Source organism: Apteryx rowi, unplaced genomic scaffold (assembly GCF_003343035.1).
Source record: "Apteryx rowi isolate R43461 unplaced genomic scaffold, aptRow1 scaffold_2, whole genome shotgun sequence".
Taxonomy (NCBI): Eukaryota; Metazoa; Chordata; class Aves; order Apterygiformes; family Apterygidae; genus Apteryx; species Apteryx rowi.
Window position 1 is genome coordinate 9,395,454 of NW_020448307.1, and position 26,580 is coordinate 9,422,033.

Here is a 26,580-nt window from a genome sequence, read left to right on the forward strand (position 1 = left end):
ACGGATCGGTGGATTTTTCCCTTCTCCCGGCAGAGCACAAGCTGCTGAGCGCCGGCCCCACAGAGCCCTGGTCCATCCGCGAGAAGCTCTGCCTGGCCTCGTCCGTCATGCGGAGCGGGGACCAGAACTGGTAAGGGGCTGAGCAGAGCCCGGTGCGGACCCTGACGTGACCCTTGTGGGCGCTGCCCGGCCTCACGCTGCTCTGTTTTGGGACGTACAACATAGCTGCTAGACCGCACAGAGCGAAGCACAGATTCATGTTGCGTTGGCATATTGCGTTTCATCACATCGGTTGGTTGTGCAATGGCTAGTCGTAAAGCATTGTGCTTTCCACGTACTTTCTGTTCAAAACAAACGTGGGGGTATTAGATGTACCTTGAAAGTCCTTGTTCTTGTTTTCTAGCTACTGTGTAAAAACAGAAGTGTGTTAATTAGAACAATGGAAGAGTAACATGTTTATAAATTGGATGAGGTGAGCTGCGGTCAAGAAATACATTTAGTAACATGTTCCTGAGCATCACTTCTAGACTCATGGTTCTGTTTTCCTGCCCCTTTCCCTCACCAAAGTAAAGTTTTTGTTGTGGAAATGTAAAAGTGTCACCAGAAGCTAGAAACTTGCTTTACAAAGCAAGGGAGGGGGTGTGTTTTTGAAAGTAGGCAAATGTTTTTGAGGCCTAAAGCTGTCCTTGAATAATTCGCAAACATAATTCCATCTAGGCAAGTTTACTGTGGTTATGAGGACTATTCAGAGTGATGAATATCGAGACAGGTCAGCACCATTTCACTGCATGTTGGTTGTGGTAGAAAACAGGTTGACAGTGGCTCACCATTTCTCTTCTGTAGGGTCTCAGTCAGCAGAGCTATCAAACCTTTTGCAGAGCCAGGCCGCCCACCTGACTGGTTTTCTCAAAAGGTAAGGGACTGGCTTTTGAATCTTGCATAAAATGAGTTCTCCAGTGGATATGTAAGACAGCTGCCTAAGAGACTGTTATTTTGGTTTGTTTTTTGGTTAAAAAATGGAAAAAATAGAAACAATATTTTTAATCAATTTTATGTTTAAATCAGATTAAATTTTTGAAGTTAAATTTGAGCTTATAGTAAAAGTTGGGAAAGGTTTATAAAAAGACAAGAAGGATGATCAAAGGCATCCATGTAAGGGACAGCTAAGTAAGCTAGAACTCTTCAATATGAAAGAAGGATGACAGGATATAGGAGAGAGGTTTGTAAAATCAGAAGTGGCATGCTGAGGATGAATAAGGATTAACTGTTTGCTGTCTCATCCAGTACAAGAGTTAGGGGGCATCATATAAAGCTAATGAGAGGCAGGTTCAAAGCAAAACAACACGGCACATAATTAAGTTGTGGAATTCCTTGCTGCTGGAATTTGTGGTTGCCCTTGTATTGTATTGTATTTTGGGGCATCTGGCTGTTGGGCAGGCACCAGAGAGTTTTGTGGTATAAGTGCTAGAAAGAGATTCAGAGACTCAAGGAAGAAGAAGCCTTTTTTTTCTTTCTTTCTTTTCTGTGTTGCTTACTGTTTTCTTAGTTCTGATAAGCTATGAAACTAGCCTTGTTATAATGCTACCTTCTCTTCTCCATTTAAACGTTTTTGGTGCATGTTCACAGAGGGATACATTACAGCTACAGCTCCTAATCATGTTTTTTTTCTTTAATTTGTAAATTGATATTTGGGAGCATCTCTTCTTTATTTTTGTTTTGAAGGTCAGCCTGGGCAGTGCTAGAGCAGGGAGGGAATATGCTTCCTCGTGTTGAGGTACATTAAATTGTAGTTATGGAGGAAACTGTGGGGAAGATTGTCAGATATGTCCAGAAAGTGTTAGACCTCTGAAGAAGGAGGAGTGAGTGCCTTGAAGGCTTTGTTGATAGTCATTTGCTGATGGTGACTGTTGGGTGTCATCTAACTTTCTTTGTTTCTTCTTAGCACTGTGCCTCCCAGTATTCAGAGCTCTTGGAGACTACGGAGACCCCTAAGTGAGTACAAAGTCTGAAGTGAGGGCTGTCCGCAGCAGTTCTGGAGGAACTTGTCGGTTCTTACAGCAAAGCACTTGATAGTAGTTGCCCAGGAGGAGTGTACAAGAATGAGGAAATTCAGTTTTGATGGCTGGCTTGGGCAGGCAGTGTGTTTAGGGTAGGGCAAATATTGAAGACTGGTTCAATGGGAGGAGCAGCTGGGAAGCAAGCCCAAAGTATTCCTTAGAATATCCTTCCCATATCTCTTTTATCTGGTCTCCTCTTTTGAAAGACTGAGGTATTTCAGTAATACATTGTTCTAAAACTGGTCACTATGTGTTTATTAATGTCTTCCACGTACTCCTACTATCATTACAGTGCCAGTACATGGCAAGGTATTTGGGGCCTCTTGGCCACAGGGACATTTATACGAGTTGCAGTGTGCGTTTGGGGAGGTATTGCAGCAAGCAGGAATGTTTGTTTGCCTGGAATAAAACCCTGCATATTAGTCTTATTGATCAGAAGATCATATACATAAAATTATACATAAAATTATAATTCAGAATATGGAAAAAAGAGTAGAAAACTAGTAAAAGTGGAAGGTGAAAAGTTATGGTTGTCTATTTTGCAGTGGTTTCAGGTAGTTTTCTTATCAGTGTTATCATCACAGCTTTGTGGTGTCAGATATTTCTCATTCCAAGTTCAAGCATTTTGCGTTAGGACTTGACATCGAATTAAATTGAAGGCAAGATGTTTAAAAGAAGTATGTATTTATGATAGTGCTGAATGAACTAGCAGTAGAGTTACAAAAACAAAGGGCCTAGTGGAGTTATTGAGAAAAAGTAGATGTTTCATCACAGATAAGAATAAGCTTTTCTGAAGTTGAATGATTGATTTCCAGGTTTAAAATCTGAAATGGGCTTGCATCTTTGATCTTCTGAAGTTTTTAATATGAGACACATTTAAGGATTAGAATTTATCAGAAGAGATTCCTTGAACATTGTGCCTTCCAATATTATTTGAAGGAAATTGAAAGAGGAGGTTGATTTTTGTGGCMGGAATGACAGACAACAGCCATTTATGAAAGGAGAACTGGGATTTTCTGTGTTTCGTGCCTGAGCTGTTCTATTTTCCTCTTATTCTGTAGGAGAAAACGTGGTGAAAAGGGAGAGGTTGTTGAAACTGTGGAAGATGTTATTGTGCGAAAGCTGACTGCAGAACGAGTTGAAGAATTGAAGAAAATGATTAAAGAGACGCAGGAGAAATACAGGTATTTGGTAGAGGCATTAAGCTGTGGTGCAGCTGAGGGTCATGTCTTGAAGAAATGGCATAGGTGGGGAGGTGCACGGGGTAAAAACATGTGGAACAAGAGCTGCTTAGGATTTATTGTTCAGTGATCAAGTAAGTAAGAAGATTTCCTGATTACAGGCAACTCAAGAAGGATGCAGAGCTGATCCAGGCTGGACACATGGATAATAGACTGGAGGAGCTGTGCAATGAGATTATGATGTGGGTTATTTACTTATTTCCATGTTACACTTCCCTCTGAGATTGTAGTTCCCTGACACTTTGTGCCTGGCAGACTTCTCTTGCTCAATGCATTTAGGGTTGAGAGATACCGGATAGCTGGGAAGATGCTTCGGCTTCTAAGGGTGGACTTAATTTGGATTGTGGGGCACTGGTTTATGGGGAACATCTTTTGGAGTTCTCAGTAAAGAGCTTGGTAATGGCTTGCAACACCACGTTTGCTTCTTCTGTTTTAACAGTCAGTTGGAAGTGAAACTTCCTGCATTTTGCATTCTCTGACTGGCCTCTGACTCCACTTCCCTCCTCAGAGCAATTGAGCCTGAGCCCACAAAGGCGGTTCATTATTGCCTAGAGATTATGGGGCAGGGATCTGTTAGCTGATTGTGTGGGAAGAATTAAAGGGCAGCAGGATGCTGTGTGACAGTAGGCTCTGGTTCTATATACAGAAAGAAAAAAATGGAGGAGGAGGAGGCAGAAGTGAAGAGGAAGGCTACAGACGCTGCTTATCAGGGTAAGCTGGAAATGTGTTTCCTTGCTCTTCCTCACAGATAGATGCTTATGTTCTTAAGAACATTTGGGAAATATTTAAGTCTTGTTAAGATCTGTTCAAGAGGAATTCCTTTACCCTAGGAGTAGCAAACGAAGTTTGTATTGTTCCAGCACTGTATTTGTAACAGGGAAAAATGCAAAGACTTCTGAGAAGAGAACAAGTTCTATAAAAAAAAATGTGTAAGAGGAAGAAGTATTAGCAAGAAACTCTTTGTTAGAATGTCAGGCTTTTCATCTCTTTAGTTTTCCTCTTAATCATTGTGTGACAATAAAGAGAGGTTTGTTTTGATATTTAATCCATTTTATAGTTCTTGGGGCAATTCAGTGCCAGTGGTGGGAGGTGGAGAATATCTGACTGCTGGGGAAATTTGAAATTGAAGTGCATTATCCATTGCTAGTAGTATTTGAGAACTGAGCTTAGTGTGATGCAGGAAGTTCCCATAATAGAAATTGTTGTTTCCCTAGGATCCTTTAGGACAAAGACAGAAGTAGCTCTCAGGAGCTGTCCAGGATGGAGTCATGGAATCTCACTTTTTTCCTCTTCTCTTCCAGCTCGTCAAGCCATTAAGAATCCGCCACGACGATTAACGGGTGTGATGGTTCGCTCCCCTGCAGGTTCAACCTCCCCAGGGGGGGACTATGCTCTGGGAGATCTGTCTCAGCCTGCTGTAGACGAGGCCAGCCCTGGGGTAAGGATGCTTCCCATGGCGAGAGGGAAGGACCAGCTTGGGACATGGGGCTCTGCATCTGTCAGGGAACAGGAGCCTGGGGAGAAGCCCTTGCCTTGTTTTGCAGACTTTTCCCTACGGTAGTTCTGTAGTGTGGCTGGTGTACAGTGCTGTTCAAGATATGTGTCGTCTTCGATGTCTGTGATAATCAGGTGCTTGGATCAAAGGCTGTGTAGGGGCACCTGTGGGTTGGCCAGGCAGTCGTCTTTGTGCCTGGGAAATGGTAGTACAGGGCAGGGAAAGGATGAAAGCATTTGCCTGGAGTAGGTGTAGCGAGTGAATGGAGTAGGTGTCTGCGGTCTGCTGGATCARTGCTCTTGGGGGAAGGAGCAAGTGGGTCTAGTCCGTGTGGTGGAGTGTGGCTTTGAACAGTGTGGTTTTTCTCTTTCTCAGGTCACTCCAGGGACATTGCCCAGCACCCCAGTTGCCTCCTTCATTGGAATCCCTGACACCCCTCCAGGCTCTGCTCCCCTGGATGCCCCCATGACCCCAGTCACTGATGATTCACCCCAGAAAAAGATGCTAGGACAAAAAGCAACTCCGCCTCCTTCCCCTCTGCTCTCAGAGCTGCTGAAGAAGGGCAGTCTCCTGCCCACAAGCCCCAGGCTGGTATGGAGCTCTCTGCTCATATATGCAAGCACACAAACAATCTGGTCCAGACTCTCCCACTGAAACGGGAGAGCTGCAAAGGCTTTTTAAAAACATACAGTTTTTGCAAGAGTCCCAACAGAAGTGAAATCTGAGAGATGTAATGACCCTCGTGAGCCACAGAGGTGGGACCGTTTCCCAGTGGTACTGTGGGTGCAGGGCTGTAGAGGTTGATCAGCACATAAGACTGACTAGCTCCCCTTGGTCATAAGGAGTTGGAGTTGCAGACACTGCTGGAGGAAATCATTCTCCCTAGGGGGTCATGCTAGTAGGCATCATCCTGGTCAGTCTCCATGGAGATGTTCTTGATGTTTTCTCCTTTGGGTTCACAATTCTTGTTTACATCTTGGCAGGAAGTTGAATTTTAATATTCAAGACAGGTCTTAACATAGGAATAGGGAGTCCTTTAATAAAATTTATGACCAGTATTGAAATGAGCTCAATCTTCTGCTAGTTTAGGTTGTAGACAGTTATTAAAATCACTGTGATGACAAGCAGTTTTGGCCCTGCTGGTGTTAGTGACTTTGGAAATATTAGAAGGGTGACCATTGCCCTTCATTGTTCAGAGCCCTATCTGAAAGTAGCAGCCATCAGCCTGCCTGTGATACGGCTCCCTGTGTCAGTGCTTGTGAAATGGAATAGATGTATTGCTGCTGGCTCTTTTTTTTTTTTTTTTATAGTCAGATTTGGAGTCTTTTCTATTTGTTAGCTTGCCTAAAGGCTCCATGGGTTATATGTTTGCAGGGTGCAGTGTAAGGTATGAGGAAGCGAGGAAAAGAGACTGGCTGTGGAAGACTTTGATTGGGTTTTCTTTGTATCGACAGTGCTGTTTTGCATCTGCTTCAAGGTCTAGCATAGGTTTATTGTGTGACCTTGATCAAGTTACTTTCCATCTTGGTGCTTCAGTTTCCCTCAACTCAAAAAAGGAATAATTCCCTGATGTCTGAGGGGGTAGAGAGACTAAATCAAGAATTATAAGATTCTTGAACAGAAGAACTGAGGTAGAGCAAATTATGTATTTGGCCTGACTTCAAAGGAGGATTACACAGCAACTGTATTTTAGCTGAAGAACAGCAACTAGTTTCAAGCTGTCATGTTGTGCACTTGCATAAGAGGCCTCAGGCAGGGACTAGACTGGACAAAAAGCACAGAAGAAATGCTGAGACACCAAATGATGGATATATTTGTGGAGGTGCATATCTGGCAAAGAATCACCAGGAACTTCAGTTGTGTGCTCCTTTGGCAGGTTGGTGAAAACGAAATGGCAGTGGCTTCTGGTCACATGAACAGCTCAGGAGTCCTGCTGGAGGTAGGAAGCGTCCTTCCAGTGCTGCACAGTGGGGAAATGCAGTCGGCACCTGGTGCTGTCCCTGCATCTCCTGCTGCTTCAGGTAACTCACAGGGACTCTTCCTGTACAATTCTCCCTTCAGATGTACCTGAGGCTTTAGTGACTTTCCAGTTATGTGTCATAATTTCACAGACTCTTTTAGGAATCCTAGTTAGAGATGAAGACACCTAGCCTGGCTGGTATGGGGGCTTCTTTGAGTTCTATTGCAATTTCTGTATTCCCCCCCCCTTTTTTTTAAGACAACTCTAATTTTTACAGAAAAAAAGGTACCTTGAAAGATGACTGAAACAGTTAGGCTTGATTTGACCCTGGTCCATCCAGTCTAATTTCAGGTTTTGATACTGGCTAATACCAGGTATTTCAATGAAGAAAGAAAGGTTTAGTTGAGAGAGGGTTGGTAAAAATTGGGTCTAGTGTCTGATTTTCATTTTGTCAAACTGCAGCTCCCTGTGAACCTGGAGGACTCACATATCTTTAGCTCTGCTTTAGCTCAGAGGTGTGTTAAGGATTAGACCACAATGGACTGTGAGCTCCAAGATAAATTCCATACAGGGGGGTGGAAGGGTCAGTGCAGAAGTCTTTGCATTGAACCTTTCTAGAGAAACATCCCTAAGGTAAAGTTTCTTTCTAGCTCATGTTAACCGGTGGTTTAGTCATGCTGTCTGCAACTGATGATTTATGCCGTTCATTCATATATAGTTCCAAATGGATAAGCTCACTTTCCTTATCCATTGCTGTTCTTTAAGTCCTGCTAATTTGGTTGAGGTGGTTAAGTAAATTCAGACTAGAAATTATGATTAAGATGAGTGGCAGCCTTTGAGCTAAGAGGAAGTCTCCAGGACCTGCAAAGAGATCCCCTCTGCTCCCTTCTGGCTCTTGTGATAACTGTTTGTCTTGGCTTACCCTGTGTGGCTCTCTTAGCACTGTTTTTGAGTTTTCCCATAATTTTATTGGGATGAGCCTTTGGAAGGGCATCTCTCTGCATGTGTGGCTTAGCTTCTCCAGGCCTTACATTGAACACAGTGTCCCATAGTCTGCATGGTTCTGTCTCAGACTGCACACACCAAGGAGTCGTGCATTTTGGTGTGGGCTCTCCATTTAGCTTTTGGGACCATGTGCAGGTACTTCTTAGCATCCTGCCCCAGAGGAAGCCACCAGCTAGCGAAAAGCCCAGTGGTGGCTTTGTGGACTTCAGTGGTGGCTGCTTCTTGCTCATGTGCTTTTCCCTTCTACTCTCTGTTAGGTGCTCCTACGCTTTCCCGGCTTTTAGAAGCTGGTCCTGCACAGTTCACCTCACCTCTTGCTTCCTTCTCCGCTGTTGCCAGCGAACCTCCAGCTAAGCTCCTACCACCCCCAGTAGAGTCTGTGTCCCAGGCAACCATTGTCATGATGCCCACGCTGTCAGCACCATCCGTTGTGCCACCAGCTGCAACTCCAGAAAGTGTAGCAACAGGTGCGTTCCTGGACTACGCACCCAGCAGGGTCTCAGCTGGGGCTTTTGTCACCTCGGACTCGCCATCGTTTCTGAAAGGATGCTTACGCCTGGGTTCTGGAGTAAACAGATGGTGCTCTTGGAGATGGGTTTTAAACAGGATTTGGTGGGCGGGGGTGGGGTGCTAATGGTATGTTGCTAGATTGTGATTCAAGGGCTGGATTCTCGCTTTGTCTCTACTGTGGGAAAGCAAACATGTCACCCATATTTGTCTTTTATTTTTCTATGCAGTGCTGTTGTGGGTGGACTTGGGATATGTGTGATTGGTGCTTGGTCTTACCCACTGCAGTATTCCCTTATGTGGGTATGACTTCACCAGACTGGTCTCTGATTGTCACTCTCATCCTTGTCCAGTGAGCCAGCCAGAAGCCTGTGTTTCCATGGAGGCAGTGTCCGATTCCCATACAGTGACAGTGTCCATGGACAGCAGTGAAATATCCATGATCATTGATTCCATCAAGAAAGAATGCCTGGGTTCTGCAGCTGGCAGCACTGCAGGGCCTTCCAAAGATCACTGCGTGGATGGGAAAGAAGACCTGGATTTAGCTGAGAAGATGGATATTGCAGTGTCCTATACCGGGGAAGAGCTGGACTTTGACACTGTTGGAAACATTATAGCCATCATTGAGGACAAGGTAATCAGGCAAAGTAGAGAGCCAGTGCGTTTTGTTCCGCATCCAGTTAGATTAATCTCAAGTGATTACTATTCACCAGTTTAGTCAGCTTATACAAGCAAGAAATAACTATCTTAAGCACATTCTAACTCTCTTTGTCCAGGTCAATAGGGAATGACCCTATGACACCACTGTCTGCCGTGTTTAGCTTGGTACTCCAGAGTCCAGAAAGAAATCTCATCCTCAGATTGGGTGGGGTTTGGGCCATGGATTGGGCAGGCAGACGAGTGCTGCTTATGACATACTTTCCAGGAGCTATATATTTCTGAAACTGAAAGCTCCCTGGGAGACAAGATCTCAGGCATATTATGTAGGGGAGTGATGCGAGTCCTACTGCTAAAGGCAGCTGGGTAAACACAGTACACTGGGGTTTTTCTTCCAAAATTGGCTCATTACAACATAACATTTTGAATTTATTTTTAAATTCTTCTTCTTGACCTTGACCTGCACTGCTGTGTGTGTTTTGCGAATCAGGTAGACCATCCTGAAGTCCTGGATGCGGCAGTTGTTGAAGCTCTGTCTTCTTTTTGTGAAGATACTGATGATCCTCAGGCCCTACCTGGCCCATGGGAACACCCAATTCATCAGGAGCATGAGAAACAGGCCCAGATACCCCAAGTGTCTGTGACTGTGAAGCAGGAAAGACTGGAATGTGAGGAGCCAGAAACAAAGGGAATTCGAGACCTAATGGGCATTGGAGAGCTGGGATCAGAAATAAAGACAGAACCTGCAGAGCAGGAGCAGAATCAGCTGGGCCCTGAGGAACCCATACCAGCAACTGCAAGAGCAACAGAAACACCAGAGCTTAGGAGTCAAGAGATAGAAGAGGATCAAAGAGCATCTGTGACAGCAGGAGAGAGTTCTGAAACTGAGATAGAGTCAGCCAAGGGAGAAGACCYAGTGTCCAATACAGTGAAGACAGAGGTATGTGAGCAGAGAGGCTGCCTGGGAATGGTGTGAGGAGAAAGGAGCAGTTGTGGCAGGTAGGAGAGAAGTTTAGAGAAAGGATGACTGCTGGGTTTGAAGGTGACCCTTCAATAAATGTGACTGATTGTTTCCTTGGGGGTCATGCTGCTGATCTGTTTGATCTGCAGGAAAAGCTCTCTACTCTAGGCAGTGCCTTTATGTATCTCCCCCTGCCCATGTGCAGAATTGCTGTTGGGAAGGTGCTCAGTGAACCTCATTGCCTTAAGTTAGGTTAGGGTGAGCGAGATGTGCCCACACCTTCACTGAAGTAAGCTGACACAAACATCTAGATTTGTGCATTTCTCTTCCCTCCAGACCCCACCTGATGATGATTCATCCCCTCCACAAGTCCCAAATGTGAGTGAAGACTCCTCACAGGCTGATGTTCAGCACAAATTTGAGCTGTCAGGTAACTTAATTCAGCTAGGAAATCTTTTATGTGCAACATTATTAGCTGGATAGATGTTAGTGATCTTGTTCAGTTTTCGGGGAGGAGGGAGAAAAGAAGATATGTGCAGGAACAGTGGTAATTACTGCAGGATAGTAAGTATTGGTACAGGAGCTGAAGTAGGAAAAACTACCTTGGAGAATCATAACCTTGCTGCTTTTCTTTCTTTATCAGAGTCAATGAAGGAAGAGGCCCAAGCCCTGTTTAGGAGTCAGATGAAGGTAATTCTGAATTGGTTATAGTCATCTTGGGTTCAGTAGTTATGATATCTCGCAGCTGCTGCTTTCTAGCTCCCATCTGCTGAAAAACAAAACTTGTGTTCAGCTTGCTGCACTGACAAGAGAGTGGGCTGTCTGAAGTTGGAGCTAAAGGGAAGATTGCTTCAGACCCTATAAAGCTGTGTGTGGATGTGTTTCTGTGTTTGTCAGTGTGTGCGTGTGTGTGTGTGTGTGGTGGAGCAGCGGGCAGGACAGAGTGACTAGGATTTTGTGAAAGCACCTTTACAGCAGCTATAGTAAGAAAATCCCCTTTGTTAGCTGAACCATAACTGCCTTGGAGGCTATGAGTCATTGCTGTAGCAGGCTGTGCAGACTTATGTGCTGTGTGTATTTCAGGATGGGCAGGGTGAAGAGGATGATGAGGATGGYGCCAGTGAGGCTGCCAGTTTGGAGGAACCCAAAGAAGAAGATCAGGGTGAGGGATATCTATCGGAGATGGATAACGAACCCCCTGTGAGTGAGAGCGATGATGGCTTCAGTGTCCATAATGCACCATTACAGTCTCACACGCTAGCTGACTCCATCCCCAGCAGCCCTGCCTCCTCGCAGTTGTGAGTATCACTGAAGCTCTCAGCCACACCAGTGCAAACCCCAGGCTGTTTTGTGGAGGGAGCATGGGATTCTCGTGTCTGTTTTGCTGACTGAGTGGGTTTGAAGAGGGAATTTGTTGATCTGTCTGCCACAAGGTTCTCCTTACTCATAAGCACAAGCCTACAGACAGCACCATAGTACCAGGTCCCACTGTTTCTTTCTGTCTTTGGCATAGATTAGTGTAGGTGTGTCAAAGGCAGAATAAACCATAAGGTTTCTGCTCCAAGGCAGTGTGGAGACTCCTGAAAGCAGTCCCATTCTTTTCTTCTCAGCTCTGTGTGCAGTGAGGACCAGGAGGCAATACAGGCCCAGAAGATCTGGAAGAAAGCCATCATGCTAGTTTGGAGAGCAGCAGCTAATCACAGGTGAATTTGATGTCTTGAGAACTAGAAGAAAAAAATGACTAATCCCAGGCAATCCTCCGCTCTCCTGTCTCTGAGGCTGATCTGATTTGGTACTGGGAGATGGTGAATCATATTGCTCCTGGTAGTAGGCAAAAAAACATGAGAGCATGGAACAAATATTTAAGGATTGCTCCTTTACTAGCAAGAACAGGGCACTCAGTGGACTCCTTTTCTCTGCAGGTATGCCAATGTCTTCCTACAGCCTGTGACTGACGATATAGCACCAGGCTACCACAGTATTGTGCAGAGGTGAGAGGCTCAGCAGTATTCTGTCACTAGAACGCTTATATATTTATATAGCAATTTCTGACAGGAAAGGTTTGGTTCTCAACTGCCATTCAGACTGCAGGACTTGAAAATAAGTTGCTTTCTAGCACCATTTGGTCAGAAACAGGTTTCCCCAAGGAAAAGGCTGTCTTCAGTAGCAGACAAGAGTCTTTATGTGGCACTCTCTTTAGAGAGTTCAGTACACTGACTTATACAGAACACTGTTTATCAGCAAGGTGGTACGTGACTATGGTCTGCTTCTCCAACTTTCTATCCAAGGATAGGATTTAGCCTTTGAAACTCCACAGACCTGTCTTCTTTAATCAGCTATTCTACTGTCAAGAGTAATGTCCTCTTTTGGAAGAGTTACCAGAATCCCCTGCTAGCTCCAGAACTCTTTCCTGAACAGTTCAGTGGGTGTAGCTCTAGCTCCCTAGTGTCTCCTTCAGCGATGCCTGGATCTCGAATGCCTCTCTGAAGGCGTTGTCACCATTCATGGTGATTGCTGTACAACTCCTGTCTCCTGACCTGAGGCCTTGGAACTCAGGAATATAACCTGTATGGAAGAGGACTTATTTGGGTCTGGTGCTACTAAATTGAGTAGATGGTCTAACTAGACATGTCACAGACCCAGCTCTGTTTGCAAAAGAGAGAGGAAGGAGTTAAATATTTTGACTGCGTTTCTTTCATAGGCCAATGGATTTATCTACCATTAAGAAGAACATTGAGAACGGGCTGATACGAACCACAGCTGAGTTCCAGCGTGATATTATGCTGATGTTTCAAAATGCAGTTATGTACAACAGCTCTGACCATGATGTGTACCACATGGCTGTGGAGATGCAGCGAGATGTCCTGGAGCAAATCCAGGTAAAGTACTGAACTGAGGCCAGTGCAGGGCAGAGCATGTGCCTTGGTTCATAGGTATGGGAAAGACTTCTGAATGTAAGACCACACCTTTACTTGCAGTGTCTTTGAATGAAGTAGTCCCACCCTCCCCTGCATCTTTCTTGTCCTTGTGTTAGCTCAAGTGCTGGTGGTGAACTAGACTGTGGAACCAGCATAAGTTAAAACTAAGACAGCCAAACATTTGTCAGGTTCAGCCCAGACCAATTTCAACTCTTGTTCCCTTCAAGAGGTACACACATGCTCAGGCCAGCAAGAACCATGGTGTGGTTCAGGAGCAGAAACAAGCAACAAGATTGGGGGACGACAGGGGACAAGATTGCTTCTTTAGGTGGCTGTGCTGGTTTATGCTGCCTTTAAAGTGTATGTGAAACTGTGTTCTGAGACTGTCCTCCTACTATGTGCCATTTAAAATTGCTGAAGTGGAATGTCCCAACTGGCAGGGCTAACAAGGTTTGAATTGGGTTTTTACAGTCCTTCAGAACTTGTGGCTTCTGAGGTCAAAGGAGCAATTTATTTTGAGGAGCGCAGACAAGGAACTGAAACTGCTTCTGACCTAATCATTCACAGCCCCGTGGTTTGTGATACTAACTGACAAGCACTAACTGAGCTTGTTTTGCCTGAAAATCTTAACTGAGAGTGTGGTTTTCATGCAGCAATTTCTGGCCACACAACTGATCATGCAAACGTCGGAGTCAGGGATCAGTGCAAAGAGCCTGCGTGGGCGAGACTCCACTCGCAAACAAGATGCTTCAGAAAAGGTGAGGATGCTGCACCCTATGGAAGGGCAGTCAATACCTTTGGGAGAATCCCAAAATACTACATGAAGTTCCTATATCAAAGATGTGTAGGATATTTAAGATCGCAATAGCTCCAGCTTCTTCATGTGAAATCTTTCTTTAAATGTGTCCTTCAGTTAGATTTCAGCTCTGGAGCTGTACTTTATCCCAGAGGCAGGTTTCATGAGTTATCTCTGTAATCCCAATAGTTCTGTTCCCTATTTTTAAAAACAAGTGATCAAAACGAGGGAAATGAGCAGAGTATTGGAGGAGGCATGATACAGCAGGAAGATGAAAGTGTAGAGAATTGGAAGACTAGCCTGTCCATGTTCTTTGTTTCCTAGTCAGAGATTTTTAGAGCTGGGGAATTACTGCAGTCTGGTCTGCTGTTTAAAGCACACCAGAGAACCTTTGACTTATGCATTGATCTGAACTAGTAATCAGTGTAGTTTTGGGGGGTTTTTTTCATTTGTAAAGACATGCCCAGACTTGATTCAGGTGTTTTCAGGTGCTCTTAGCTGGTGCACATAACATTGTGACAGCAAGGACTGCCTGCTTAGCTGTAGTGGGAAGTGTGAACGCACAGTGCAAAGAAGTTATTTGGTAGGCCAGAGCTTGCCATGGCTGAGGAGGGAAAATCTTTTTCCTAGCATTCTTACTCTCTCAGTATCCCTCTTTTGTCCATTTTTATGTTCCTGCTGCGTAAGACTGCTGCCATGTGGGAAGGAGAGTGGGGCATATGTTTCTCTAACGCTGATGTATGTGGGCGCATTGCTTCTATGTGGTGTGTGCATTTCTGTATCTGATATCTGATAAGTCCTTCTGTTTTGGCCTTTTAACAGGACAGTGTCCCAATGGGCTCTCCTGCCTTCCTTCTCTCTCTCTTTGTAAGTATTGAAAGGCTGCAGCAGGCACTGTGGTACTGCTGGCAGTGTGCTCTGCTCCTTGCCTGGGTGATCACTGCACTGTCACAGCATCCTTAGCATTGCAGCAGTGTGTGTTAACTTGGTGGCTGTACAACCGTGGTCATTAGAGAAGAAACATCTCAGTCCCTTGTTCTCAGCGTGGGTGAGTGGGAGGGGCTTGAGTCTTTGCTTCTGGTTCCAAGTGTTCTTGTTTTGTCATCTGCCGTTGCTATTTTCCACAACTTCTCTCCTGCTTTCTTTCCATGTAAGTGGGAAGACAGGTCAAGTGCAGCACTATAGTTCTGACATCTCTCGTGCTTATACAGCTGCCCCTTTCTCACTTCCAAGAAAGTACAAAGGGTCTGGGGAAAGTGAGGAATCAGCTGCGTACTCTTTTATTATTCATGGTCCAGAAAACAAATAAGATATCCTGCAGAAATGTCTTGATCTGTGCCTATGGTGATCTGGAAGTGTTTGGAAAGCTATTCCCTTCTGGGAACCCCCAAGTCTTTTGAGTGTGGGAAGGAGAGAGGGGAGGAAGATGGAGAGTTTTTTTTTTTTCTCGCATATATCTAAAGACAGAGGAGTACTCCGGGAGAGTCAGCATGTCAGCCAGAGGGAGAGGGAAGCGGATCAAAGGAAGCTCTCAGCTCGCCTTCTACTCATGGAGAGCAGCTGTGCGGAGAAGCTAGGGAGCTAGTGCCAGGGTCACTCAACTGGAGGATCACTTCCCATAGGGATCAGCAGCTGATAAGGTAGGTTAGTCAGCGGTTTCCTCTTCCCATCTTAAGAGCCAAGCTAGAATCTGTCACTTGTGAGAAAACCTGCACTGTGCAGGCTCTAAAAACATCCATCTGGGTGAGAGCCTTGTGCTCTTCTCTGTCCTGGCTGTCAGCAGTGCACAGAGATGCTGCAAATCCCGGCACCTGTGTTGTATCCCAAGTGATTTTTGTAGGTAGGTCCGCAGGCAGGCCTCCCCAGGCCTTCTTAGGACAGCTTCCCTCTCTCCCGTTTGGAAGGCAGGGAAAGGTGTTACAAGATGCACAATTCCTTGCCTCCCTGAGTACTGGAGGAAGCATATTGGATTTAGGGTTTCATAACTCTCTCTGTTAATGCCAGCCCTTTTGTTTACCTGGTGACTAGGACGGAGGCACCAGAGGGCGTCGCTGTGCCATTGAGGCAGACATGAAGATGAAGAAATGATGCTGCAGACAGATGGAAAGACCCAGCACCTGGCATCCAGAGCTGGAGTGCCAGCAAGAGGCTGTTACAACTGTCAGAGGAGGAAGAAAAGCTGTGTGTTCCTTTCTGGGACCTGTTCCACCTTCTTGGCTCATCCCTCTGAAAGCAATATCTCGTCAGAATGTGTAACCCAAAGAAACTTCCCTGGAGGGGAAGACTAGCCCTGCTGCCTGTTCTAGGGCAGTAGTCTTGGGCTTCATCAGTGTTCTGGTGTTAGCTAGCAACTGGTGGCTCGTATGTACTGTAATGTGAAGTGTACAGATTTTTACTAGTGATGTGTAAATGTGTATGTATATTAAAATCTGAGAACAAATCCAGTGTACGGTGTGCAGTGTACTTAGTATCACAGCGCTGTAGTGAGGAACCCTGCTTCTGTGTCGTTGTGCATACCCATCTTGGCTATCTGCAAATATAACTTGCTTCCAATTATCCCTGTTGCAGACAAGCACTGCAGAGCTTTGACATTAGAGAGCATCAGTTAATTATCAAAATGGTGCGTGGTTCTTGAATCGAGGGGAAGATTCCCTTTTTGAGTGTTTAAGGATGTAGTGCTGTTGTTATGAAATACACCAGGAGATCTAATCACAGAAAATTAAATACTAGTCTTGTCAGAGCCTCGCTTAAGAGACTGATGTATTGAGTGTACCTTAGCTTCTTTTCCCAGAGTATTGAAAGGGGTAAGCAAGTGAAATCTGTCATTCCAGCAACTGTAGGCATGCCAGTATCTGGTTTCAGTACTCGTCTCCTGGTTGGACATTAGAGCTCTTGAACTGTTTCTCTGTGGCAGATTACAGTTCTTTTCCTCAGCAACATGGATGCTTAACTGAGTTTGAATTCCCTCTGGCAATCCTCAAGTTACTGACTTCTTTTCTGCTCATATGACCTGTGAGCCAAAACTTACATAGTTTCTGCCCCCATGGCCTTCCAGGGAAAAAAAATGGTAGTGATCTTTCCTGATGTTTGCAACAGCTGGGTGTGGTCTGCACTTTTTTTTGTGCAGTGTGCACAGGGCTCAGCTTTCTGACCCACAAATTGCAGGAGCCGGAGTCATTGCAATTAAGACCAGAGGGATGGTTACCTCATCTACTAAGAGCTCTCGCATTTCACAGGTTTTGTATTCCAGTTGGTTGGGCCCACTGTGTTGAGTCCAATGTTTGTCTAAGGTATATTTCCACTAACGGTCACACTACGTTTGATGCTAAAAATGCAGAATCCACTCCTTTGCTTGATTTGCTTACAGGTTAATTGCCCTTCACTRTTGAAATTGGGCACTAATTTCTGGTCTCAATTTCTAGAGATTACAGGTTGTTCAGCTCATGGCACAAGTTACAGGGTTCTTTTGTTTTGTGATGCTTTATAGAATAATTTAGGTTGTAAAGAACCTCTGAAGATCATCTAGTCCAACTTGCTTCTCAAAGCAGCACTAGCTTCAAAGGTAGATCAGGTTGCTCGGAGCCTTGTCTAGTCAAGTTTTGAAAATCTCCAAGGATGGAGRTTTTCCTCAACCTCACTGAGTAACTTATTTCGGTGCTTACCCGCCCTCATGGAGTAAATGTTTACCTTACATCCAGTCTGAATTTCCTTTGCCGCAGCTTGTGATCGTTACCTCCTGTCCTTTCACTGTTCACCACTGAGAGGAGTCTGGCTCCGTCTTCTCCGCAACCCCTCCGCTGTGTTTGTCTGGGTTGAATAACTGAAGTTGCGGCATGTGGGTGGACCTTCATCAGTCCCACTAGTAACCTGCTTTCAGTATGGAAAGAATTGCTGTTCATTTCTTCCTTGGTTTCTTCTCTTAACCAGGTATTTTTACTTCAAAGAGCCTTTCCTCTTGTCCCATAGCAATTTAAGAGCCTTTAATGACCTTGTTTAAGATCATTAAAAATCTAAGATATGATTTTCCTTTACAGAGCCATGTAGCCTCTTTCCCAATTCATCATCTCATGCTCTGACTACTAATTCTGTTCTTCATAATATTTTCTACTAATCTGTCTGGTGCAGAGCTCAGGCTGACTGTGCTGTAGCTCTCAACGTCCACCTTTTTAAAGAGAGACATCACAATTGCCCCTTTCCGGTCTTGTGCTGTGGATAATTTAAGTGGCAGGTTTGGTCATGTCATACTAAAGCTTCTTTAGGACTTATGAGTGAATGCCAACTGGTTCTAAGGTTTACTCCTGCCATCAAATTGTTCTAAAACCTCCACTGTTGACATTTTAATTAGAAGCAGTCCCTCAGACCCATCCTAAGAAAAAGTCTCTGTTCTGGATATTTATGATCTCCTCTGTGGCAATGGCTGATAATGATGATTAATTTGGTTTTTCCAACTAGCCCTATTTTCTCCTGAGATGTTGGCACTGATTGTGTGTCATCCCCGCTGATCATCTGGCAGGCGTTCTGCTTCTGATGTTTTTTGATGAAGTTTGTTGTTGTTATTTGTCTTTATGTCTTTAGCAAACTTCTTCAGTTTTTTTTTTGGGGGGGGGGTCTGCTTTACTGTGGATTTTGCATTTCATTTGCTAGAGTTCAGGCTTTTATCATTTTCCTTCTTTTGACATGCAAATTCCGTTTAAAGGCTGTCTTTTTACTTCTAACAGCTTCTTGGTTGCACAGTGTCTAATCTCTGCAAACTGAACTAAAACTTTCCCCTCAGATGATGATTCCTTGTTGGCAATTTATGTAAAGTCTGTCAGGCGGTTCGTCATTGAAAGTTGAATTCTGTATTTCTCTATCCCTTATATTTTGTGTGGAATTGGTRTGAAACTAAGTGGTTTGCATTATTTCACTCATCTTGCTCGTCCTGCACTAATGCGGCTCTTCCATTCTCTAGCGTCTTGAGTATTCCCAAAATATAGTAAAACTGAACATAAGGYCAAAGATCTTAATCAGTGCTTACGCCCAAGTTATCTCAGCTTGCTGATTTTAAAATGCTTATCCCTCTCCGATGAAGTTCAGAGAGATGATCACAAGTGATTGGATTACCCTAGCCTAAGGCTTTTCTGTTCTTTAGCTGAGCTGTGGTAGCTGGCTATGCTTGTGCACCCAGCTCTGCTGATCGTGCAGTAAAGTGCTTTAGGCATGGTTACTCTTCAGATGAAATCATAGTTTGCCCAACTCCTTTAACTGGAAGCTGAAAGCAGGTAATATTATCTGTTACCTCATCAGATTTCATCTGCTTCTGCTGAAGTTAACTTTGAAAGGGGTTTCAGAAGTATGGCCTTTCTGCTCCTAGCTCTGGTTATTAAGTTTGTAATATAAGCAAATGAGTTCTCTCATCCCAAACCCAGTGGATTCTTAATTTCTCCCAGTTATGCCCTGTAGTCTGGGTTTGCAACTGTGCTAACAGTCCTGAGAATTTGAAAGGAAATCAGTAAGAAATGTGCTTGTTCAAAACCCTGGAAAATTTAGGTTGCACGTAATTAACTGTAAGCAATAAAAACTCAGCTGATGAATGCCTAGAATCCTCCACAGGTGCAGCATCCAGGCAGGTGAGTTCAGTGGCAAAACACAGATTTTCTTAATAGCCATTTACTGTTGTTACTGTGACTCTGCAACCAATTCCCCAGATTCTGCAGGGGTCATAGTGGACTCATACGGTGGAAAAGGCTTGAGCAGAGACTAATGAACAAAGRTGAAATGAATGGTTTCTTCCTTCTCAAAAGAGTGCTAATTTTTATTTTCCAAAACGTGTATAGAACTGTCTCCTGTCAGTGTGTGACTATTCATGGTTATAATTCTACTGGTCAGGTACACGGGAAACCACCATCCAATTAAATCATATTGTCACAACGAAGTTTCTATAGTGTCTACGATAAGTTATATCCAATATAAAAAGTTCTTACCAAGCAGCAAAGGGAATTTCAGTGAGTTGTCCTTGGGGTCATTGATTGTTCGCAACAACTACCCCGAGCTCAGGAGCCCCAGCATTTGTGCTTGCTGCTGGCAGCCTTCGGCACTTTGAACGAGCAGCATCAGACAAAGCTGCATGCTCCAAACCTGCCCAGCACCCCCCAGGCATGGTAACCCACTGACCCCCAGGCACGAGGAGAGCACAGCAAGGGCACTATAAAACCTGAGATTCTGTTGCTCAGAAATGAGTTGGCTTTGTGGAGCTGCAGCCCTGCTGCGTGCTGTGAAGCGTAGGCTCGGGAGCAGGCTGCCTGCCTTGCGGTGTTTTCCCCACACTTTGGGTCTCTGAGGATGTCAGGAAATGAACTGGAGTTTGCAGTTCTGGACCAGGGTACAAAGAAATTGCTGTATCTCTCTTTATGTTTGTTTGCAGATGGGCCATGCCTGGGTGTGTTGGGGGTCCGAGACGGAGTCTCTCAGCGAGTCTGAGAAGAACAGTGACTTCCAGTCTCTTCTCAGCCGGGATTCAAGCTTGGATCTAGAAGTGGGGAGCTGGAGGAATACCAAAGAGACAGCCATAGAGGAGCTAGAGGAGAGCAGCCAAGAGGAAGACTGCAAGCAGGAGTTCAGTGAGTCTCCCTGGGAGGATGACAGTGAAGACTGCCAAAAGGTGGAGACACAGTGTGAACAGGACAGCCTTCTCCAGTTCCTCTCAGAGGTAGGTCTGTTTGGATTGCAGGAGCGGGCGCTGCATGGCTCAGGCCCTCCTGAAATACTAGTTTTCAGTGTCTCCACCATCCTGATGCATGGCAATATCCTGGTGGAGGAGCAAATGCCCTGAGTTCACTTGCTCCCTGTTCCCTTGCTCCTATTTAAAGCTGGCACCGCAGGCAGGCAGCTGCTTTGCCAGAACACAGCTCACCCTAGAGTACTGAGATGTCGGTGAATTGACACTGTAATAATAACACAGGGCTGCATCAGAAGATTTTGCAAAGAGTCCTAAAAATGGAAGGCATTTGTGAGTGAAAGCAAAAATAGCATTTGTGCTACTTACTTCTTCTTCCTTTTGCCTTCACAATTTGAAGCAATAAACCTCTCTGTTGCAGGTAACCCACTTAATGGAACCTCTCTGCATTAGCAGCACAGATTCAGCACAGAGTCCCTGGGACTTTTGTGGCTCTGGGAAACAGGATGATGGGGAAGATGCAAGCTGCCAAGAAAAGACCATGGGGTCAGCAGTCTCAGAAGTGGAAGAAAGTCAGCTGCAGATCCTGGCAGAAGAAGATAAGAAAGAGCATTTCCCAAAAAGAGAGGTATGGGAGAGGGGGTCTTAAGAGAGCCTCAGATCCTGAATGAGAGACAGAGACCATACAGGAAAACAGCTCTAGAGAAGAGATGGGGAAGTCCCAGGATCCAAGTGGGGAGGAGGAGACAGAGTGAGGGGAATGCATAAGAAATGTATGCAGGGAAGGATGCTTTTAATATATCAATATGGATCTTTATGAACAGGAAGGTTGTTACAGATCAAACACTCAGATGTAGGAAGAGCTCCTTGGCAGTGGAAAGAAGTTTTTTATTACCAGAAGAACTGGTAACACTTGGTTTGCTCTAACTGCTGTGTTATGCAGCACACAGCTTGGCTGGTTGCAGGCCCACGTGGATACGATAGCAATAACCATCTGCTCCTGGAGACCGTCATCTCTTGGAAGCAGGCATTGTCTAGCATGGGTGTGTGCATGCCTTGTCCAGGGAGCTCTGGGCTCTTACCAGCCTGAAAGATGTTGCTGAGACAGATAAACATAACAGCAGTGGAAGAACAGTGCCATTTTTTCAATGCCCACACACGTTTGTTCCATTGCAAACTTAGATACAAGAGATGAAAGCGTGGGAACCCTGAAAGTCATTTCTACTTGTTCAGCCAGGACAGGGTTACTCCTGGCAATTCACTAGAGGTCTGACCAGTAATCAAAGCCCTGTATAGCACAATGTCTACTTTCTTTCTGAGGAGCCTGCTCCATGCTTCAGATCTCCTGTTGAGGAATTCTCAGGTGTCCCTGTACAGTGTAATTCCACTTTTAGACTCTAAAAAATCCTCTCTTCATGCATCTTTCACCCTGTACACTGTACTGGCAGATCACTATGTCAGCAGCACCATTCTGCTTGCTGGCTGAGTCTGTTCTCTGTCATGTTCAACGTGGGAGTTTGTGAGGAAACAACCCTGCTACATTCTAGAGGTTCCTTTTGTCTGTGTCTCAAAGCAGTCTTACTTCAGCTCCCAGATGTCCTCTCTTCATCCATGACTCTCTCTAGACAAGAGGACTAACACAATGCTGGGGACTAGTCAGCACCACAATGCTTTGAACTAGTTAGAGGTAGTTATGATATGAGAGATCAGACCCAGGTGTTACTGAAGTTCTTGACAGCATGATGAAGATGCAAAGAGCTTAGGACAAACATCATCCTCCAGAATAGGACAGAGTGCTAGCTCCCATGTGAGGCTGGCTGCAGTAAGGGAGCATGCAGCAGGCTGGCCTGTTGTGGGATCAGGAGAGAATTCAGGGAGAAAGATAAGGGGGCACAAAGGAAAAACAGTACGTGGCAGCCAAAGCACACCACCCTTTTGCAGCATGAGTAATGAACTAGCTGGTGAAGGCCAGACAGCTTGTTCCAGCTGCAGGGTGGAGGAGGGAGCGATATGGAGGTATCACAGTCCGCCCCAACCACAAAGGGTTGCATCYCAAAAAAATAATTGCTGCTCACAGACTAACTGTTGACCTATAGTACCCCTAACCTCTTTATCCCTGCTTACCATATTAAAAAACACGCCCTTTGCTAAATAACGATATGCGAATAAGGGGGGCATACCCCCAACAACCGCGCAAATGGCAATCTGGCCAATGAAGTATGACTGCCACACTTCCACATCCCATCTTCAGCAAATATAAAACAGAGGAGAGCTCACTAAAGTTTTTGGAAGGGAAGAAAATTGAACCCCCGACCTGTTCACTGGAGATTGCTGATGAGCGAGCCTCCTTCTCCCTCCCCCAAACAGGGACGCCTCTTCGGAGACGCAAGTCTTACCAACAAATGTCGTACGTTATCCGGGAAAATATATTATTATTGAAAGCGCTTAATTGTTAGGTTGAGCTCATAGAAAAAAAATTTGTAGCAGCAAGTGCATTTATCAACAGCAATTCCAAACCTGTTGTATCTGTTGCTTTAATAAAATCTTATTCTTTTTACTTTGCAAAACTGACTCAGGGAAAGTCCTCAAACAGGGGGGCTCTTGCAGGCAAACGTAAATTATAAAAGATAAGGAAGGACCTTCCTTCCCTCCCTTTCACGTGACACTTGTAGATAAAGGATTCCAGGTGATGGGCTGCCATTTTAGCTGTCTCTCATTTTTTCTCTCTATTATTCAGGACAAGGCTCAAGAGGCACTGGGGGAAGAAGCTGCAGGTGAGCTGTGTCCACAAGAGAAGATTAGTCAGCCCCTGCATCAAGATGATAGAGATAGCACCTCTGCATCCTCCCCATTGGGGTCTGTGAGTCCTGCCTCCACACAGCTGTAAGTAGTTCAGTCTGCCCTCTTGTAGAAGTAGCATAACAGAGCTGTTTCCTGGGGCCTATGTGAGGGTAGGTATATGACCCAGGTCACCTTGAGGAAGGTGAGATATCCAAGAAGAAGAGGAGGGAAGGAAGGAGGTAATTTATGCTATCTGTATGGGACTACCAGTGTTTTGGGGTGAGAGAGACTACTAGTCCCTTTTAGGCAGATGTATGCATGTTGCATGTAGGCTCTGCCACTTCTGTGATTATCTGGGCTGCCTTTTAAAGGAAAAAAAGTGGTTTCTTGGGATGAGAAACCAAATAAAAAAACTCAACAACTTGATCCTGCTCTTTGGAGCTGTTCAGCTTAGCTGTGGTTTCTACCTATTGGCCTGCATCTTCCTGTGTCTTGGGTAGTAAGTCCTGAATTCAGATGCAGCATGTTTCCACCATCTTGCCTCGTGATGCTTTGAGTAGCTACACCAAAGGATCTGTGAGCTTTATCCAAGTGGACATGTTGGGCATTAGCAGAGGAACTGTCCCCTCCTTTGTCTTGAGCAGAATGATCTCACAGTATATTCCCTCTGCAGAATGCAGCTGAGCTGGGATAACCCCCTGCAACGTTTGCTCTTCAAGAGGACTCTCTTGTCCATCTGGAAGATGATAGCCAGTCACAGGTGTGTGGGGATGAGGGGTTGGGCTTGGCCTGGCTCCTGCACGTGCTGTCTTGAGTTCCAGCTCCCATGTCACCAGGCCCTGTCCTTCCCTTCAGGACAGCCATTGCAGGCTGGCCTGTCTCTCCCTGGCTGTCACTGCAGCAGGGACAGCTGTGTGCCRCAAGGCTGGAGAGAAGACTCTGCATGTTTACTTCCTCTACTTAATCTGACAGCTGCTGTGCTCTCAAGAGCCCCGTTGTTGCTTCCTGCCACAACCAGGTTCAGCAAGAGGTTCAGCCTCCTCCTAGGCCTGGCTGTGCCAGCTGCTGAAGTTTTGGGTGTTGCTAATTGGCAAGCAGGGAGAGGCAAGCATAGGTCCTTGTTGCAACGTTGTCTTCAACCCTCTGCTTGGAGGCATTTCAGAGGTCATTCGTTGTGCTTGCCYCTGTAGATACAGCGGCCCGTTCCTGAAGGCAGTGTCAGACAAACAAGCCCCTGGATACAAGGACGTGGTGAAGAGGTGAGTTTGTGGAAGTCTTCTCTAGGTGATTTGCTTTCTCTGGTACCCAACACCAGGAACAGGAAAGACTGAGTAAGGTCAGCCTCTGGTCTCTGTCCCATACCCACTACATGGTAGTGTTTCCTCCCATCCCTCTGTCCTGCCTTGACCTTGGAGACCAGTAGGGGTGTTTCCTTCTGCTCTGCAGAGCTTGGCTGTCAACAATGTCTCCCACTGATTTATTTTAATAAAACTCCCTTCCAGGTGATTAGGACCTGGAAGTCCGCACTGCCCCCGGTATTGAGATGGATTGTTCCTGTCCTTTGCCAGCACTGCACTATTGCAGGCACAGTCATTGCAGCTCTGCCTGCCCCCTGCCTGAGTAGGGGACTCACCTCTGCAGCCCAACTCTCTCTTACCCCCATGGGGTTGGGAAAAGGTGCCTCAGTCAATACCCTCTCCTTGCCCCTTGCTTTCTGCCCAGATGTTTTACTTTCAGTGGAGAAGTGGATTATAAGAATATTTCCCAGATAGATTAAGGGCATTTTTCAGAGCTGAATCATATTCTATTCTGGTCACAGTTGTCCTCTCTGCAGCCATTCATTTTCTTATTCTGTCAAAATAAGAGAAGTCATATTTATTCCCCATCATGTTCCACTTGCCAGCGCTGCTATTTTTGCTAGTGGCACCATTCGATTTTAGGGGGTTTTAATAGGTACCTATTTTAGTATCTTCCTTTCCTTTCTCCACTAAGACCTGGGCTCACTTCACAAAGACTAATTACTAGAATCGCTCTACTTGCCTTCTCTGGAGCTCAACATCAAACTTTTTTCACAAGTAATTGCTAGTGGCTTGCCAAGTTGATTGGATGGCAAGTGTCGCATTGGCTAAACTTATTTTTCTCTGACTTAGAAGACAAACATTTCTCACTCTCCCCCTTCTGTCATGAGCAATAAAATTGATTGAATATAGCTGCGCGCTGAAAAGAGAATAAGCAAGTTCATGCAGAACCTGAAGGATGCCTTGTCTTTTGTAGACCCATGGATTTAACCAGCATAAAGAGAAACTTGTCGAAGGGCCACATTCACACCAGTGCCCAGTTCCAGCGTGACCTCATGCTCATGTTCCAGAATGCAGTGATGTACAACAGCTCGACCCACCACGTACACCACATGGCTGTGGAAATGCAGCAAGAGGTCTTGGAGCAGCTGCAGATGCTGGGCGAAGCCCTCCTGTGCTCCGGGGACAGGCTGGGCTGGGGGAGAAGGTAACAAACCCTGCCTGAGGCCTGTTTCTTTCGGAGCAGCGTTGTCTCCCTTGCTCTGTGCCTGGCTGAGACCGGCTGGTGACACAGCAGCCATGGCCTTTGGCGGACGTAGTTACCCCTTCGTGGTGCTTGGCAGGTTGATGGGATAGGGAACAAAGCAGTTGCTTGGAGGTGAGCTGGAAGCGGAACCTTCGCCCTTGGCTGGGAAAAGCAGTGCATCCCTGCAATGAGTAAAGAGGGGGGGGGAAATAATCTTCGTTGTCAGCTGAGGTGAATCTGGGCCCGCCCCTATCAAAATGTCTCACTGATGAATTTTTGGTGCTGCAGAACAGCTCTGTTGTTTTGGTGCCTTCACTGTATGTTTACAGCATTGCTGTGTTCAGGTTTGGATGTAGATGTAGTGTTTAAGGTCCCTGTCCTGCCTCAGGTGGGTGAGGACTGGTCACAGACCTGTGACATCCATGTCCTTTATCACACCAGTGTCTGGGAGGCTGGGGCTGTTTGCCAGTAAAGGCAGATGTTGTAAAGGGAAACCTTGTTCCAGCCTGTGTTTGATACCCCTGCTGTGCACAACTGTCCCTGGGGAGAGGTACCCCATGCCCCAGCTCTAGGGGAGGGTGGATGGGGGCAGGACCCCGGGCTGGAGGCGGGGACTCCGGGGAGAGGAGGGCTGGGGGGGATCCCTAGGGCAAGGGATGCAGGGCTGGAGGGGGGGAAATCCCTGGGGAGAAGGACCCCGGGGCGGGGTGCCGGCGGGCGGAGGGACCCAGGGGAGAAGGACGCAGGGGAGAAGGGCCCCGAGGCGGGGGGCCGGCGGGCGGAGGGACCCAGGGGAGAAGGACGCAGGGGAGAAGGGCCCCGAGGCGGGGGGCCGGCGGGCGGGAGGACCCAGGGGAGCCCCGACCGCGCGGCACCGCCCGGGAGGGCTTCCCCGGGGATCCCCGCAGAACGCTCCCCGGCCAGGCGGGAGAGGAGCCCACTCGCCATTGGCCGGTGGGGTGGGCGGGCCGGACAGGGGCGCTGGCGATTGGCCGGTGCAGGG

The 26,580-nt window shown here is 46.0% G+C and overlaps 2 protein-coding genes across 6 annotated transcripts; both read left to right on the forward strand.

Annotated features, from left to right (window-relative positions):
• The first annotated feature begins 6 nt into the window (after positions 1-6).
• On the forward strand, positions 7-16,041 carry BRD8 (bromodomain containing 8). 4 transcript variants are annotated; one of them, XR_003253058.1, is made up of 22 exons: positions 7-130; positions 844-913; positions 1,943-1,992; positions 3,119-3,241; positions 3,400-3,480; positions 3,945-4,009; positions 4,600-4,736; positions 5,169-5,384; positions 6,670-6,814; positions 8,016-8,225; positions 8,619-8,899; positions 9,413-9,862; positions 10,220-10,313; positions 10,527-10,573; positions 10,967-11,181; positions 11,494-11,586; positions 11,806-11,874; positions 12,585-12,762; positions 13,455-13,559; positions 14,420-14,464; positions 15,061-15,237; positions 15,626-15,718. XR_003253058.1 is itself a non-coding variant. In XM_026063206.1 (21 exons), exons 1-21 carry the CDS (start codon positions 108-110, stop codon positions 15,683-15,685), a joined length of 2,757 nt encoding a protein of 918 aa, XP_025918991.1. In that variant the 5' UTR covers positions 19-107; the 3' UTR covers positions 15,686-16,041. The 4 variants fall into 4 exon arrangements, 1 of the variants encoding a protein (XP_025918991.1); XR_003253057.1 differs by lacking the exon at positions 8,016-8,225 and having other exon boundaries at positions 19-130; XR_003253056.1 differs by lacking the exon at positions 3,400-3,480 and having other exon boundaries at positions 19-130.
• An 81-nt stretch (positions 16,042-16,122) lies between these two features.
• On the forward strand, positions 16,123-26,183 carry LOC112964728 (bromodomain-containing protein 8-like). 2 transcript variants are annotated; one of them, XM_026063209.1, is made up of 8 exons: positions 16,123-17,524; positions 20,001-20,285; positions 20,674-20,880; positions 22,990-23,135; positions 23,707-23,793; positions 24,224-24,292; positions 25,308-25,538; positions 25,675-26,183. In XM_026063209.1, the coding sequence occupies exons 2-8, from the start codon at positions 20,001-20,003 to the stop codon at positions 25,685-25,687; spliced, it is 1,038 nt and encodes a 345-aa protein (XP_025918994.1). In that variant the 5' UTR covers positions 16,123-17,524; the 3' UTR covers positions 25,688-26,183. The 2 variants fall into 2 exon arrangements, with proteins under 2 accessions (XP_025918994.1, XP_025918993.1); XM_026063208.1 differs by lacking the exon at positions 16,123-17,524 and having other exon boundaries at positions 19,904-20,285.
• Positions 26,184-26,580: the final 397 nt, after the last annotated feature.

What these genes read in the sequence shown, in the direction of transcription:
- LOC112964728 (XM_026063208.1), top strand. Translation starts at nt 19,929, where the DNA reads ATGAACTGGAGTTTGCAGTTCTGGACCAGGGTACAAAGAAATTGCTGT. An exon ending in TTCTCCAGTTCCTCTCAGAG is followed by an intron (nt 20,286 to 20,673) that starts GTAGGTCTGTTT and finishes TCTCTGTTGCAG; the next exon opens with GTAACCCACTTAATGGAACC. An exon ending in TACAAGGACGTGGTGAAGAG is followed by an intron (nt 24,293 to 25,307) that starts GTGAGTTTGTGG and finishes TGTCTTTTGTAG; the next exon opens with ACCCATGGATTTAACCAGCA.